We start from the raw sequence: 15,038 nt of genomic DNA on the forward strand, positions 1-15,038 counted from the left end.
AAGCTACGGCCATGTAGGCGCTGGGAAAAGGGGGAATCCTACGTGTGTGTGTATGTGTGTGTGTGTGAGAGAGGGACGCCATGGGAGCAGTGCTGAGTTGGGTCGCCGCTCGCCTCTGTGCTGTAGTGTTGGGTTCAGCCGGTGTGCTGAGGCTCCGGAGAGTAAGTAGACCACAGACATGTGCTTGTTGTTCGGTGTGTTGGTGTGTGTTTTTATAGAGAAGGGCCATTACAGGCAACAGGGTGGCTTGTGTCGTTTACTACAATCTGCTGGGGGTTTTTTGGAGAAAGAGGATTTGACTTTGTAGAAGTTCTGAGTTTGAGTTATGAGTGTGTATGTGCACAGTGTGTGTGAGTGCATTTAAGAGAGAAAGGAGAAGAGGGGGGAGAGCTGACTGTCACTTCAGAGCACAAGCTTTCATTAAAAGCAAATATAATACAGAAAGCATTCCTGATCCAGTTTTGTTTGATCTCACACTTTAGTCCCCTTGGACATGAGCTTTTCAAAGTAGGGGTCGGTGTTCTAATTAACAAACTACACTGCGAAAAATGTCATTTACTGTCAAAAAGTCATTTAGTCTAGTGTTCAGTTTTAAAATCTTGTTTTCTTTACAACGAATAAAAAAAATCCACCAATGGCAGTAGTTTCCAATACATTTTCACCTGTTAGAGATTTTTGTTGAAACAAGTGACAATATGTTGAAATAAGGTGGATCACTCGATTCAAGAAGGTTCTTGAAACAACTTTTCTATTTTTTTAGGACTTAGCTCCAGTTTGAATAACTCCTTGGCTTTAAATCAAGTATCCCTGAAGTCTGACTTTGCATATATCCCTCTTCAAATTTTTGGCTTGTGAGCCCTTAAAGTGAAGCAATGCCTACTCGGGACCCCCTGTTACAGGCGGCACATGCAGAGTGGTGGAACAGTTCAACCAAATAATGATTTTCCCTTTTCAGGTTGTTTCATTTGATTAATTATCAGAGGAGGCGTAGAGGCTGAAAACTATTCAGTATTTCACAAGAAAATTAAATAAAAAAAATAGGCATGATAATACATTTGTATCCTAGAAATGTTTTTTCCAACCTCATCTCCTGACCCCCAGGTTGAGAGGCACTGCTCTAATTGACTGCTCTGTATGCATGCAGCTTGTCAGTAGCTATATCAGGATCAGCTCTGAGACTCTTATTAGTATTACGCTAATCCCCCCCCCCCCCCCCCCACCCCCTGTTGTTCTTTCATTGATTTATATCTTACTCTCTTCTCTCTGCGCTCTCTCCACAGACTCAGGAAGCCCTTGAAGACTCCCCCTGCCACTCCGATGGATTAGGCTTAGAGGAAGGGGATTTGGGCGCCGACTCCCAGGAATGGTGCGAGAGGAGCGTCGGCGGGGGCGACACGTCGGATGAGTACTTCGACTCCCGCTCATGGCACAGCGACACCCTGTCGGATTTGAGTCCGGACGGCGAGGACCGCCTGGGGGGCCTGCTGGAATTGGAGGACGCCTACCCCGGTCGGCGAGCGGCGGGCTGCAGCTTCCACGCCGGGCAGAGTAAAGCCCGGCGGAGAGAGTCGGTGCCGGCCAAGGACGCCCACAGAGACGCCGCGGACACTTACGTTAGGCGACCCAGCTGTAACAGGAGGAAAAGCCCGGAGAACCATGTGGACACATACAGCACAGATAACCCCCTGCGGCGCAACTCCGGGGAACTCAGCCCGGTTGAGATCCGACCCTATCCGAGCACAGAGGAACTAAGCCCAGACTCGCCACACAGCCAGTCCAGTTTACAGACTGTTTGCACAGACACACAAATCAAGCGCAGCACAGAGACGGGCAGTTTACATGTACAAAGCCAACACACCACAGACGCCGTTGACACAGAGGTAAATACCCCACCAGGCACTCAGGAAGTGAACGCGCAGTTGCAAGCGCAGCCTGGAGAAAGCAGTACCAGCTCACCGACAAAACCCATACACTCAGACACGTGCACAATACAGATAGATAGCACAGAGGACAAGGTAGAGGAGACACTACAGCAGCAAAGCACAGCAGTACAAGACACAAGGTTACCCACAGCAAACACAACCCTAAATGAGAGCACAGATAGAAAAAAAGTAGAAATATGTCATCTTCAGGATGTAGGAAGTATAGATCTGCTCAGCACTTACTCTATAGTGAAATGCACAGGTTCACACACAGGCAGCAGTGACTGTAATGCTCGACGAAACAGGCAGGGAGAGAGTGTAGAACATCAGGGTACAATCAATGAAAATAGTAGAGAGATACATGCCGTAAAAGCGCACAATGAAGACAAAAGGGACTTGTGCGAGAGTTTGGGGACATACTGTATAAAAACGCATCGTAAAATAGAGAGACGTTCTCCAGATAATGTACATAGATCAGATAAACATTTCACAGATGTAATAAATGCACAAAAACCCAAGTCACTGTGCACACCCACGCACAGTTACTGCACACTTGAGACAAAACACACGGACACGCAGCTGATTACGGAGGCTGTTTTGACAGATACGGAGTTCACGGAAGCGCATGGCACAAACGTTAATATCGTACCGCACGACGCAAACGCAGAGTTCGAAGACTCGTTCGATACGGAAATCGGTTTATCGGCACGCAGCGTGGATATTCGCTGTCCTCGTAGTTCATGTGAGGAGAGCCCCGACAGAGTCCCGTCAGAGATCCACCCTCAGGTCTGTGCGAGCGCAACAAAGCCCCGGGATGGGGCACGGGTATCGGGTGTCTGCTACCAGGCGGAGCGCGGTGGGTGTGCCGGCGCTACAACAGAGGGGGCTAAATCATCTGGGACGGTAAATGAAATCTGTTCCTCCATCACATTTTCCACAGAGACCAGAGCCCTTTTTCCATTTGACGCCTTCGTTTCTGGCCTGACCACAGTTCCAAAGGTATCCCAGCTTGCCTCACCTGTACCGTTGGCAGGCCCAGACAGGGAGGAGCTCACAGACAAGCAACCAGATAAAAAACAGCAACGAACTCAGAGCTTGAGGTCGCAACCTCGCCAAGTTACAGGTCTAACCCAGGATTTAATCCCTAAGCACTTGGACCAGGGGGGCACTGGAATAGAAGTACCCACGCATAGGCAGCTGCCATCTGAGGAGAAGTTATTGGATAAGGCCCCCCAGTCAGGCTCTGTAGCACCAGGGCCTGGCTCAGCTCGAACCCAGTCTGACACTGGTAGGGGGTCTGAGGAATGTCTGCCCTCTCACCCCCTCTCAGATAACCCGCTAGTTTTCTCGGACGGCCCAGGAACAGCGGATTTCTCCCCTCTGTTATCAGGGACCTCAGGAGGAGAGGGCAGGAGGGCAGGATCACTCTGCTCTCTTTCCTGGGAAAAAAAGGAGCAGGAGGGGGAGGGCGGTCATGTTTATCTTGATCAGGGACGAGTTGTGGAAGTAGTAAGTACAGTCAGTCCCAAACAGTCTAACACTGGCACAACAGAGCTGTCTGAGCACAGTGGGCTGGGAATCATTCCCATAGCTATCGCCAATGATCCGGATGCTCACTGTACTCAGCATGTGCTCAGTAAGATAGGAAAAACATCAAAAGGTCCTACTGCTACTGAGCCCATTCAGGACAATTGCACAGAACACCCAGGCGTAGATCAAGAGGCCGTTCCCCTGACAAACATAGAAACCAGTGTCAGCACAATTTCTAGTCTTTGTAAGCAAGTCCAGCTGGAGCTGGAGATCCCTGAAACTCCCTGCAACGTGGAGGCCTCCCTTTCTCTGCTGTCAGACTCCAACAACAACACCAAGGCCAGTGCAGGAGGGGTGGAGAGAGGTAAGGCCACAGGCTGGTTCTCACAGGGAGCCCAGAGCAGCTTGGAAAGTAATGAGAAAACAATTCCCCCCCCAGTTGAGCCATCAACACAGGTGACCTCTGACCTTTTGGGGAACGTGGACAAGCCCCAGGAAGACTCAGAGGTGTTCCTCTCTCCACTGGACTACGAACCCTACTGGAGCAGTGAGGACTCAGCTATTTCTGGGCTAGGGGAAGACCTGGACAGCTTCTGTCATTTTAGTCCGGCTGAGGTAGAGGACCCAGAAAAACTTCAGGCAGAGAACAGTATTAAGGACAGCACTGTTTATACCCAAATAGACAAAGTCTATGGGAATGTTGTAGAAAATCTAGATTTGAAGTTTTCTAATTCAAACACACAGAGAAATGAAGGCCTTAAGCCTTTAGTCTCATATTTAGAGAGCAGAGGCCTGTTATTGGATAGTGAGTGCAAAGGGGAGGGGCAGTACTGTAGCCAGCCACTTAATCGCACATCTGACAGAAAAAGAAGCAGCTCATCAGAATCATTTGAAGAATATACACTGGCTGAGGAGTACAGGGAGCACACACAGACCGGCTCAGCAGCTCCACCACAGGGGGTAAGGATAGTAAGGTATCCATATCCTGATGTGAGCCTCAACCTGCTCGCTATTAGTAACTTAGAGCCAATTCTGGAGGCTGAGCGTTCACAGGAGAATTCTGGCATAGCAGAGGATGATTCAGAAATAGAAACAAAGAAAGAACACATGAACATGAGGCCTGCTGAGGAGGACAGGGATGTGGTTGACCTTTCCGGGGACATGTCCATCTCCAGTCTCAAGAGTCCACACTGCCAGCCCGAGCATGAAGAAAAAACTTCAACCACTGCTGACCTAGAATCTCAGTTGAACCCAGCAACACCTGACCCTGATGACCTCAGAATGCTACCTGTCCTACGAGATAGTAGTGAAAGGCACTGTAGGCCCATGACTGTGTCCTACGACGCTGTGTCTTACAACACAACTAGCACCAACAGTGATGAGACAGAGGAACCTGGCCATGCCACTTCGGGCCGGAATGCCAACTTCGACAAAAAGAGGAGCAAAATAAAAGGCAACCAGACAGGAAACAAGGGCTCAAAGTTTTCTGTCTTTGCTAAGATGCCTTCTTTTAGGAAGGCTAAGAGCTCAAAGGGTGCCAAGGGTGAGGAGTCACCCAGGGAGTCATCAGATGGAGGAGGTGAGTCTGTCCTTTGCGGGTCTCTTGTGCCTGAGCAGGGGGGGCAGGAGGACAACTCGGATGAGGAGGTCTTCCTCAAAGGCAATATCCTCAACCAAACAGTCCAGCAGGCGTTTTCCTCAGGACGTTACGATACAGAAGAAGAGGAATATGGCTTCTTCCCTTCCACCCCGCGCACCCGCCATGTCCGCCAACTCTTCAGCCAAGGGGGTAGCGGGGAGGGCGATGGAACGCTCAGCCCAGACAACCCCCACCTCAGGCAGGTCCAGTCACCTGACGGGCATACCTACAAGAGGAGCAAGAGCAACGACAGCCTGAATATCCGCATGCGCTTCGCCCAAGCCCACAAGTCCCTTTCCAGCCTGTTTGAGTCACGCTCCATGGACAAGGAGAACGAGGAGCAGGTTGTTGTGGGCGCTGAAGGGGATTCTGGTAAAGCCAAACAGTCCTGGAGGAAGCTTAAGAAGGCCAAGGAGGCTGAGCTGCTGAGAAGGACTCTCTCAGTGCCAGATGAGGAATGCAGCAGGACTGGTACTGGGCAGTACCATGACTTTACATCCTCTTCACTCCTGGACAGGCTCAGCATCCCAGGCTCACCAACTTCCCTCAGGGCCCTTCGCCACACTGATCCCCTCTCCAAGAGGGGGGTCCCACAAGGCAGTGGGAACGATACGCCCCAAGGGTGCAAATCTGAGGGCCAGAGGAGAAAATGCTCACCCAATGGTCTGCCAATCACGTCGCCTGAGTCTGGCCCGCCTTCATTCTCAGATGACTCTGAGGTCCCGCCACCCAGTGACCCCAGCCCCCTTTCACCCTTGAGCCCCTGCTCACTGGCCACCATGACCCATCAGCATTCTCCATCCTGGGCCAGATCCCCCTCAGTGGCCAGTGAGGGCCTGACAGAGGGCCCTCTACGGCCGATGAGCCCTAAGCCCAACAGCCCCAGGCCAGCAGCCCAGCGCAGGGTCTTCCGCTACCCTCACTCAGCAAGAGCCAGCGCCCTCTCTCCCATCCTCCTGGGCCAGTCAGCCAGCGTGGAGGGCTTGACAGACCCCCCAGAGAGGCCCAAGACCCTGAAGCCCACAGCTAGCCCCCTGGGTCTCTCCCTCAGCCCTCTGGATACAGCTGAGGGCAGCGTAGACAGCCAGTCACACATCAGCCTGTATACCATTGGCTCCATCAATGAATTGGAGGTAAGAAAGAATTAACTTGTCGCCCCACAGTGCAAATTTACAAAATCTAAGTGTAAAAAATATATGTACAATTTTTGCTTGAATTAGCTTGGATTACATAAAATCATCAGAAAAAACATGAGTAATGTAATCTGACATCGGGATGTGAGTGTGTGTGTGTGTGTGTGTGTGTGTGTGTGTGTGTGAACGTTTTACACTTTTCAGCAATAGAATGCCCTGCCTGTTGAGCATCATTATAAATCTGTGTAGATAGAAAAGGCCTTGTTCAGTCCTCAATCAAGATGCTGATGGGGTTCCAGCTCCCTGGGAAAAGTGTTTACACTCCCCTTCACAGCCTCTTTGGCTTTACTCTGGCTTTAACAGAATAGAAAAAAAAACGGCCAATGCCAGTTAATCTGTCGCTCTCTAGTCTTCCCTGCCTGCCTGTGTGTGTGTGTTTGTGTGTGTGTCCGAGGGTGGCTGCCAGTGTATCTATATGTGTCAGTGTCTGGCTTGGGAGAGAGAACAAGTCCCTCTTTCTTGGTGGTTCTCTGTGAAAAGGGAAGAGGAGGCAGAGGAGGAGAGAAACGGCGGAGTCAGCTCTTTCCCTCCCCTCCAGGCCCCCAGCAGTGTGGTAGATTTCCATTCTGCGAGTTGAGCTGGCCGCCCTCATTCTACCTCCCTGCCAGCTCTTCCAATAGTCCTGCAGTACACAGCCAGAGCAGGATAACTGAAGGGCTATCTCCCCCTAGTGGCTGCGTTAGGAAATGTAAAGTCATCTGCAATGCTTGCCAAGTACAAGGCACACTATCTGACTCTGTAATCACCTTCCACCCTCCTGTCATTTCATAGAAACACATGACAACACTGACCTTGAGCCACACACTTGTCCTGTATCCAAAGTCATTTCCCATTGTTATACTGCAGTGTTACAATAACAAACCAGCATCACAACTACCCACACTCTGAGGCACCTTAAGGGAGTAGAGGTGACTGTCTTAACTTAACCACCTGACTGTGCACTCAAAAGGGCACACAAAACGGCGGGCGACCTGCCGGCCAATCCAGGACGCGCAGGCTGCTGGAGGCGAAAGGCGACGGGAGGGTCTCCGCGGCCCCCAGCGGGCTCGGGGCCGGCCACTGGGCGGACACGGGCCGGGACGGGGGCGGCCGGCAGCAGCGGCGGCGGCGGCGGCGGCGGCGCTGCTCGGACGACCTCTGGATCGAAGAGGAGAAGAAGCGCAAGCGCAAACTGGCCAGGGCGGTGAGGGGCAGCCTGTGCCAGCTCAACACGCCGTTCCCCGAAGACCCGGACAAAGTAAGATCTGGCCGCAGCGCCGTGAGCAGCCAAAGCAAAAAAAAAAAAAAACCTCGGACGCTTTTGTACTCCTCTTCTTCCGCCTCTGCCTTGCTTCTGAGTGCCTGTTGTTTCTGTTCTTGGTGGACAGTCTCTCTCTCTCTTTGGTGGCCTCTGTCAGTTTGTCTTGGATATGGAGCCTGGGTCTCTATCTTGACGTTTTTTTGTTTTTTTTCCACTTCACCTTCAGCCTCCTCCTCTTTGTTTTCTCCGCTGTTCTGCACTTCAGCTCATGCATGTGCCTTCACCTCACATTTTTCTTTGCATATCACACTGTTATACACTCCGTAGTAGCCATTTCTCTATTCGTTTTGTACATTTACATGTCCTGTTCATCATTATTAGACTAAAGAATAGTAGCGGGAATGACCGTTGCAGCTTTGACATTGCAACACAAACAGAAAGTAGCCCCCACAGAGACACCAGGCTTGATTTGAACTAACCCCACCCCTCCCATTTCCATAGACGTGTGCTGGAGTCACCTTGGGGCCCATGGAGGCCTTTCGGGGGATGCCCCTCAAGGCCCACTGCTTCTCCCAGAGCACCCCCATCGGACTGGACTGCCTGGGCTGGAGAAGACGCATCTCCTACCCCTGTGAGTACCAACTCTAGTTCAGACCTACATTGACGCTCTTATCCAGAATGACTTACAATGAACGAGCAGGTAGGGGTTCAGAGTCTTGCTGATGGACTCTTGGACAGATGGCTGTTGATGGATACATTGGATGTTGCAGGGATTGAACCTGTGACATTTTGGTTAGAGGATGACTGATGATGTGTACTTGCTGGAATGACACTGTGGCATGTAAACTATAGAATATATGTGGGGAATGTGGGGAAGCTTATTTGGTAGGAGCTGCTGAATCCCCATAGAAACCTTAAAGATGAAGTTCAGTGACTCCGTGCTGAACTATTTTAGAAATTCTGAAAGTCAGCAACCGAAATGAGTCACATTCTGCGTGTGCTTAAACCACAAACGCTGCGTCACCGCCTGCCTGGATATGCACACATTAAAAGCTTCAACTGCTGCTTACTATCGGGCACCATATTTGAAAACTAACGCCCTTGACAAATCCAGGATTAATTGTGTAACCTCACGACAGCAACATCTGCTGTGCAGCAGCCACCTTTTTTTCCACATCTCTGGTTGAGCCCGGCATTAACGCAGCACTGGTGCAGTTCCTTGTTGAACCTGCTGGCCGCAGTAACTTCTTATTGTAACTCAGAGGCTCAGAACATCCATCCTAGCACACCAGTAGTCCCAGTGCATAAATCACTATTAGTTTTAGATGCGGGACATCAGGGATCCTTTTGGGAACAATGTAGAAACAGCGTGTCTGACTGTGGGGGGATTATTTTTTGCCTGCTTGGTTAGAGTCCCCAGACTTAGTGGAAGTTCTTCCAGCCTTGTATATGGATGTTGTAAATCCATCTTTCCACACAAAGTGCTCTTGCCGACAGTGAGCACATCTCCGGCAGCTCTAACACGGAATACCAGAGGGATACCGAATTCTTTGCTTCAAGGGATACCTTGAAATTTTAAATTTTAGTCTCTTTTATTTCTTCGCAAGGCTCTTGTGACACTCTGGGGGAAGAAGTTTCTGCATTTTTCTCAGCCTCTCTAAAAATGACGGAAAATGTATTTTTAGCACCCCTCATTCAAACCAATGAGTTCTGCAACAAATTTGATGAGTTTCAATGAAGATTGCCAACAATGCTGATATGCTGTTTTCCCAGTTAACTATTAACGTATTGTCACATTTTTGTATTATGATTATATATTGAATTTTGATCCCATCCCTACACAGCAATAGAGAAACTTTCCCCCCACATTATGACACATGTACCTGTAACAACACAAAGACCTTGACCAAGGAAGGTAAAATTGATTTTTTTTTTTTTCCCAGCCTGTTTTAATATCCCACGGGCTTTTCGCTCAATAGCAGTCCGCACCTGTGTTTTGCGGTTTCTAAACGGACAGCACGTCTGGGGGCGCGCGTGTACATTAGCACATGCCCGCATACACACACAAAGAACTCTGCAACGCCAGAGGCAGCAGCTTGCACGGCCTTAAAGTGAGGTCAGCGGTCTTGCTCCAGACGTCCTCGGCATAATTAGATTCATTTGACTAAATTGAATCGCGAATGGTAAGACAAGTGCAGCGCGACCTCACTGGGCCTGGCTGTCTGGGATGTAGAAACGGTACAGCTCCAACCCGCTTTGATCTTTTTTTTTTTTTCTTTTTTTTTACACAATACTTTTTATTAACATTCAGAATCCCTAGCGGAACATAGTTAATCTGAGCAGTGATATACCTTTATTCCCCCCTCATGTAATCTTCTTTAAGGTGGTTTCATTAAGCTGAAATCCCTCGGCATTGGTGGCCTGATCTTAAAAAGTCAGACGGTCAACTGCTTTGTCTGTCCCCGCTGTGCTTAAGCTTTGGGCTTAAGCACTGCTTACTCATTGAAACCATGACTGAAATATGAAAGAAATGTTTACAAACACTGGCACTGGGCTGCACGGAAAGCATTTTAATTTATGCAATGAATGGATTTAGCCAGCGGTGTTCGCTTTAAAACCTGTCGGAGTAGATGTTCCATAGTCCAAATATGTCATTTGACTTTTCTCTTTCTTTCTTGCATCACACACACACACACATACTCTTTTTCAGTTTTTATAAAGTTGCATTTGCAAACGAAGTCAACCCAAAACGAATAAAATTTGGCATCTGTCAGCATTTAAAATAGTGCGCTATGCTATTGCTGTATCGGAAATGTCATTGCTCCAGTTTTGCGTGCCGCCTAGACTTTTCCATTTCTGCTTGAAGGGCATATGAACTTCTCTGTTTGAGCATCTTCTGTGTGTGTGTGTGTGTGTGTGTGCGTGTGTGTGCCACAGCTCCGATATCTAGGCTATGCTTTGGTATCACCGTTTTTTTTTGTTTTTTTTTATCCCTCTTCCCGTTCCATCTGCTGTCTGTACGGTATCTCCGCCGCCTTCCCCTATCACCGTGACATTTTCATCCTCGGCGACGCATCCCGCTGTATCACCTCCAGCCTTTTTATTGTGTGTGGGATGACAGAGCCCAAAAAAAAAAAAAACGGCGAATTCGGAGCCGTGACACGCGAGCGCCGGGTTCGCCGCGATAAAGTTTTTACGGCAATAAAATGTGGATCCTCAGAGAAAGGAATTTACATCTGGGTGCAGTGGTTAGAGTATGAACTCTGTTTTTTCCCTTGTGGATATTCCTGTGTATGTCCTAATGCATCGTATCTGTCAGCGCGAGACACTCTCACATCAGTCTTGTGTGTGTGTGCGTGTGTGTGTGTGTGTGTGTGTGTGTGTGTGTGTGTGTGTGTGTGTGTGTGCCATGCTAATTTCTTATTTGTTTAGGCTTATTTGTTCGGTTTTGGGTGTCATTCATCTCGATCTCTGGGCTCCCAACCGCAATATCTCCGAAAAATGAAAAACCCAACATTTAGCTTAGTTTTCATGCGGTTTGAATTTCCGTGTCATTTTTATTATTAAAGGTCATCATGCTGCACAAGTTTTGCCTTGGCACACACTGGGATGTACTGTAATTGGGGACTTTTGCAGATAATATGCAGATGGAAAGCAATGCTTCATGTTGGGCAACTGGACAACTTCTTCATCAGATTTTCTTTTAGTTTCACAATGTCCACACTTCAGGAAAAATCCAAAATATATGTACCCATTCTAAATAGTGTATATATATATATAAATACAGTACTGTGCAAAAGTGTTAGGCACCCTATATTTTTTATAGAAATTTCTTAGAAGTCTTAGATGTTTATTTGTTTTCTGCATTAGTGTGTCAGTAGATTTTTGATATTCAGAAACTTTTCATTTCATTAGTTTTGAAAGCATCTTCACTTTATGGATTTCTTTGACATATGCCTAAGACTTTTGCACAGTACTGTATATCTAATATATTTTAAAATGTAGTTCAGTTTCAGTTTTTTTTTTTTATTGAATGTCAGATTTTTTTCTCTCTCCATTCGGAAAGTATTAAAACGACACAAGCAGTGTGTGTGTGTGTGTGTGTGTGTGTGTGTGTGTGTGTGTGTGTGTGCGGCTCCTTAAGCCGATTCATCTGGTAAGAGAGAGGCATCGTATCCCACTGTCTCTCTGTCAGGTTGCAAAGCCCATGAATAGAGTTTTAACAAGGCTCGGCGGCTTCCAGCAGCCTCCACACTTCACACACACACACACACACAGACACACACACACACACCAGATTTAATTTTAGGGTATTTTCTACCATAGCGGTTGAACAGGTAAGGAGACTCACTGAGATGTAAAAAGGTTGGGAAGAGAACCTGAATACTGAAAACTGAAAAACTGAATACTTTTTTTTTTTTTAAATGGTCCAATTAAAAGATATTGAATATTGGCACAAAATATCAGCTATTGGCAGTTTCAATCCAGAAATATTAGTATCGGTATCAGCCCTCAAAAACCAGTCAATTAATATGCAATCTCAGTCTGTTCAAATGCTTTTGGTACCTTGCTCATATCATCCATAGACTTCTAATATGGCTGAAAATACCCTGAAATTGAATCTGACAATCATAACTTCATTGACATTTAGATGATTTCAAATCCAACGTAATAAGAGTAGGGATTGTGTGTGTGTGTGTGTGTGTGTGTGTTGGGAGGGGTCGGGGGGGGTAGGGAAGGAGGGGAGGGCGGCTGCTTTCAGTCCCCACCTTAATGGATACTGCACCATTAGCGAGCCGTCCGCGCTGTCGCTACCGGGCAAACGACACGGTCGAGCCGGGAGAACCCCCCTACAGGACCCCCACTGATGTCAGCCTGGAGAGAGAGCGAGAGAGCGAGAGAGAGAGAGAGAGAGAGAGAGGGAGGGAGATGGACTATGTGAGTTAGTGTGAGGAAATGAACCAATGTGCAAAGGGGATAGAGAGACCGAGAGAGGCAGAGGCAGAGAGAGAGAGAGAGAGAGAGAGAGAAGCCGCTGTGTGAGAGCCGGAGAGGCAGAGCGAAGGAGCTACAGCTACAGCTCTCCCATACTGTGGATGGGAGGAGGAAGCAGCAAGTTGACAGCTGAAGCCTACCTCAGCGAATAGTGGAGCAGATATCGTCCAGGCGGCCACCTCCTCCTCCTCCACCTCCTCCACCTCCACCTCCTTCTCCCCTGCACTCTCTCGCACCACCGGGGGGAATAAACCACCTGCTCGGGGCCCTCCTCTCCGCGTTTTTTTTTCCTTCTCCCCCCGGCCGCCCGCGAACCACCTCCAACCGCCCGCTTCCATTCACCTCTTCCCCGTCCGGCGTCGTCGGTGGGGGGGGGAATGCGGACCCAGCAGGGCTCGGAGGGGGGCGCGCCGCTGCCCGGGGGCAGCTGCGGCAGCAGCGGCAGCGGCAGCTCGGGGCTGTCGCCGGGGTCCGACTCGGACGGCGGGACCCCGACCGGTGGCGGCGGCGGCGGGGGTGTTGGGGGCGGCGGCGGCGGCAGCGGCGGCGGGCTGGACGGGACGGCGGACGGAGGCCTGGGGGTGGGTGGGTGCATGGGAGGAGGCGGAGGAGGAGGCAGCCTGGGCGGCACTCTGAGGGGGGTCCTGTCTCGCTATTGGAGCTTGGAGAGTCTGCACTCCACCACAGGTAAGTGCCACACACACACGCACACACACACACACACAGGCGTAAGCTATAGGTTACATGCAGATACACACATGCTGCATTGCTGCGCAAGTCTTTGCAGGTTTCAAAATGACATGACTCCACCTGAGTGACATGAACCTAAATGAAGTCATAAAGCACATGCACATGTAAAGCCTCCTTCTGTCTGCATGGCTCTGTATGTGCACACACATGTTCCCCAGCAGGCTGACACGCTCACATGGGGCTAGTGTGCGTTTTCAGGGCTGGGTTTGTTACGTCTGTGTGTGTGTGTGTGTGTGTGTGTGTGCGTGTGCGTGTGCGTCTGCGTCATGCCAGCCGTTCAGCTGACACCCGCTGACGGGGTGGGTGCCGTGTTGATGTGTTTGGGTGGGCCCCCCGGCCGCTTTGCTTTCCAGTCATGCGGGAGGAGCCAGAAAACACCATCAGCTTCGCCGCTCTGCTGCCTGCCGATAACCACAGAACAGCCATTTCTCACCGACTCCTGCCAGTCAAAAACCAGGCTGCTTATCTGCTACGTACACAGTGTATATATACGGTGCTTCTTGGTCGGCCCTCAGACGGAGAATACACAGAATCTTGACAGATGATCCCTAAGTTGTCAGGGAAAAAAAATCAGAAAACTTCAATTTACCTTGCGTAAATGTGTGAAATGTGTGTCAAAGTTGTCATCCGGACCGGGTTTTGTGCTCACAGAGGCCCGTATTTTTCGTATATATGTGCAGGCTTATGTGTCCGGCTTGTTTGTTCGTGTGCATGAACAGATATCTACCTTTGTGTCTCTGTAGCGTAATCGATACTCACTGTTCTCCTCTCACCTGTAAGCCGATTTCCAGCTATTTCTTTCTGTTGTCACCGGAGTGCTTTAACGGGAGAGAAACTGGCCATCGGCTCGGGACTTAACAACCACTGCAGCAGCAAAGCCAGTGGAAGGGAGGCATATTGGCTAATAATAATAATAATAATAATAATAATAATACTGAGGCACCCCAGCAAGGATCTGGCATTCCAAATCGGCTTCATCGTCCCTTCCAGATGTTGCCGTAATGGTTTTCAGTCAAGATTTGTGTGTCTGTTGTGTGTCTTGCTTGTAGAGGATGGAGTGTGTACATATCAGAGAGGAGGAGGAGGAGGAGGAGGAGGAGGAGGAGGAGGAGGAGAGGGGGGGGTGATAATGTACAGTATTGTGGGAGGAGGGTCTGACACTCCTGCCGGATATTCCCATTGGAAACGCTGGGTTTTGTTGCTTAGCAGTCAAGACAGTGGGCCGAGAAGCGTATGTGCAGGCGGGCTGTTTGTGCTCACACACACACACACACACACACACACACACACACACACAGAGTCGTGCGAGAACACAGTGTATGAAAGGCGTGTACACGTATACAGGTGCAGGCACATACACACACTCCAGGTAGCAAGTACAATCGTGTCCTTGACAGATGCTGGTTTTTCTTCTTCTTTTTTTCCTGGGCAGAGTCGCAATTATGGCGGTGTTGTTCTCTCTCTCTCTCTCACACACACACACACACACACTCAGCAGCCATTCAGCCTATATTCAGTCCTGGTACCTCGTATACCTATAGGAGCCTATCTTTGATGTTGGATGATGATGGATTTTACCCAGACAATGTAAAAGCTTTCATGAACCGGATATAGGTTGATATCGCTATTTTGTTATATCAATCAGTGATGGAGATTAGCAAAAGTGGACATTCATTTATATGAAAATGACACAGATTATTACGGATTATTGTTGAACTCCCAACACGTGGAAGGTCACAGGCGAGGCCGGGAGGTCGGGAGGATTACGG

General features: G+C 49.2%; 1 protein-coding gene across 3 annotated transcripts in view; it reads left to right on the forward strand.

Moving 5' to 3' along the window:
- Window positions 1-15,038, forward strand: part of arhgef4 (Rho guanine nucleotide exchange factor (GEF) 4) — a 102,538-nt gene that overhangs the window by 41,862 nt on the left and 45,638 nt on the right. For 2 of the 3 annotated variants that reach the window (XM_071517189.1, XM_071517190.1), the window contains 3 exons: window positions 1,281-6,224; window positions 7,234-7,521; window positions 8,026-8,155. In XM_071517189.1, the coding sequence (XP_071373290.1) occupies window positions 1,281-6,224; window positions 7,234-7,521; window positions 8,026-8,155 (5,362 nt within the window). Of the gene's footprint in view, window positions 1-1,280; window positions 6,225-7,233; window positions 7,522-8,025; window positions 8,156-12,896; window positions 13,207-15,038 lie in introns of those variants that run through there. The other variant, XM_071517191.1, reaches the window with a different exon arrangement.

The sequence above is a fragment of the Centroberyx affinis genome, unplaced genomic scaffold, assembly GCF_046629955.1.
Source record: "Centroberyx affinis isolate AG114_WGS23_722 - 3 ecotype Tasmania unplaced genomic scaffold, CSIRO-AGI_Caff_v1 ptg000472l_1, whole genome shotgun sequence".
Lineage (NCBI taxonomy): Eukaryota > Metazoa > Chordata > Actinopteri > Beryciformes > Berycidae > Centroberyx > Centroberyx affinis.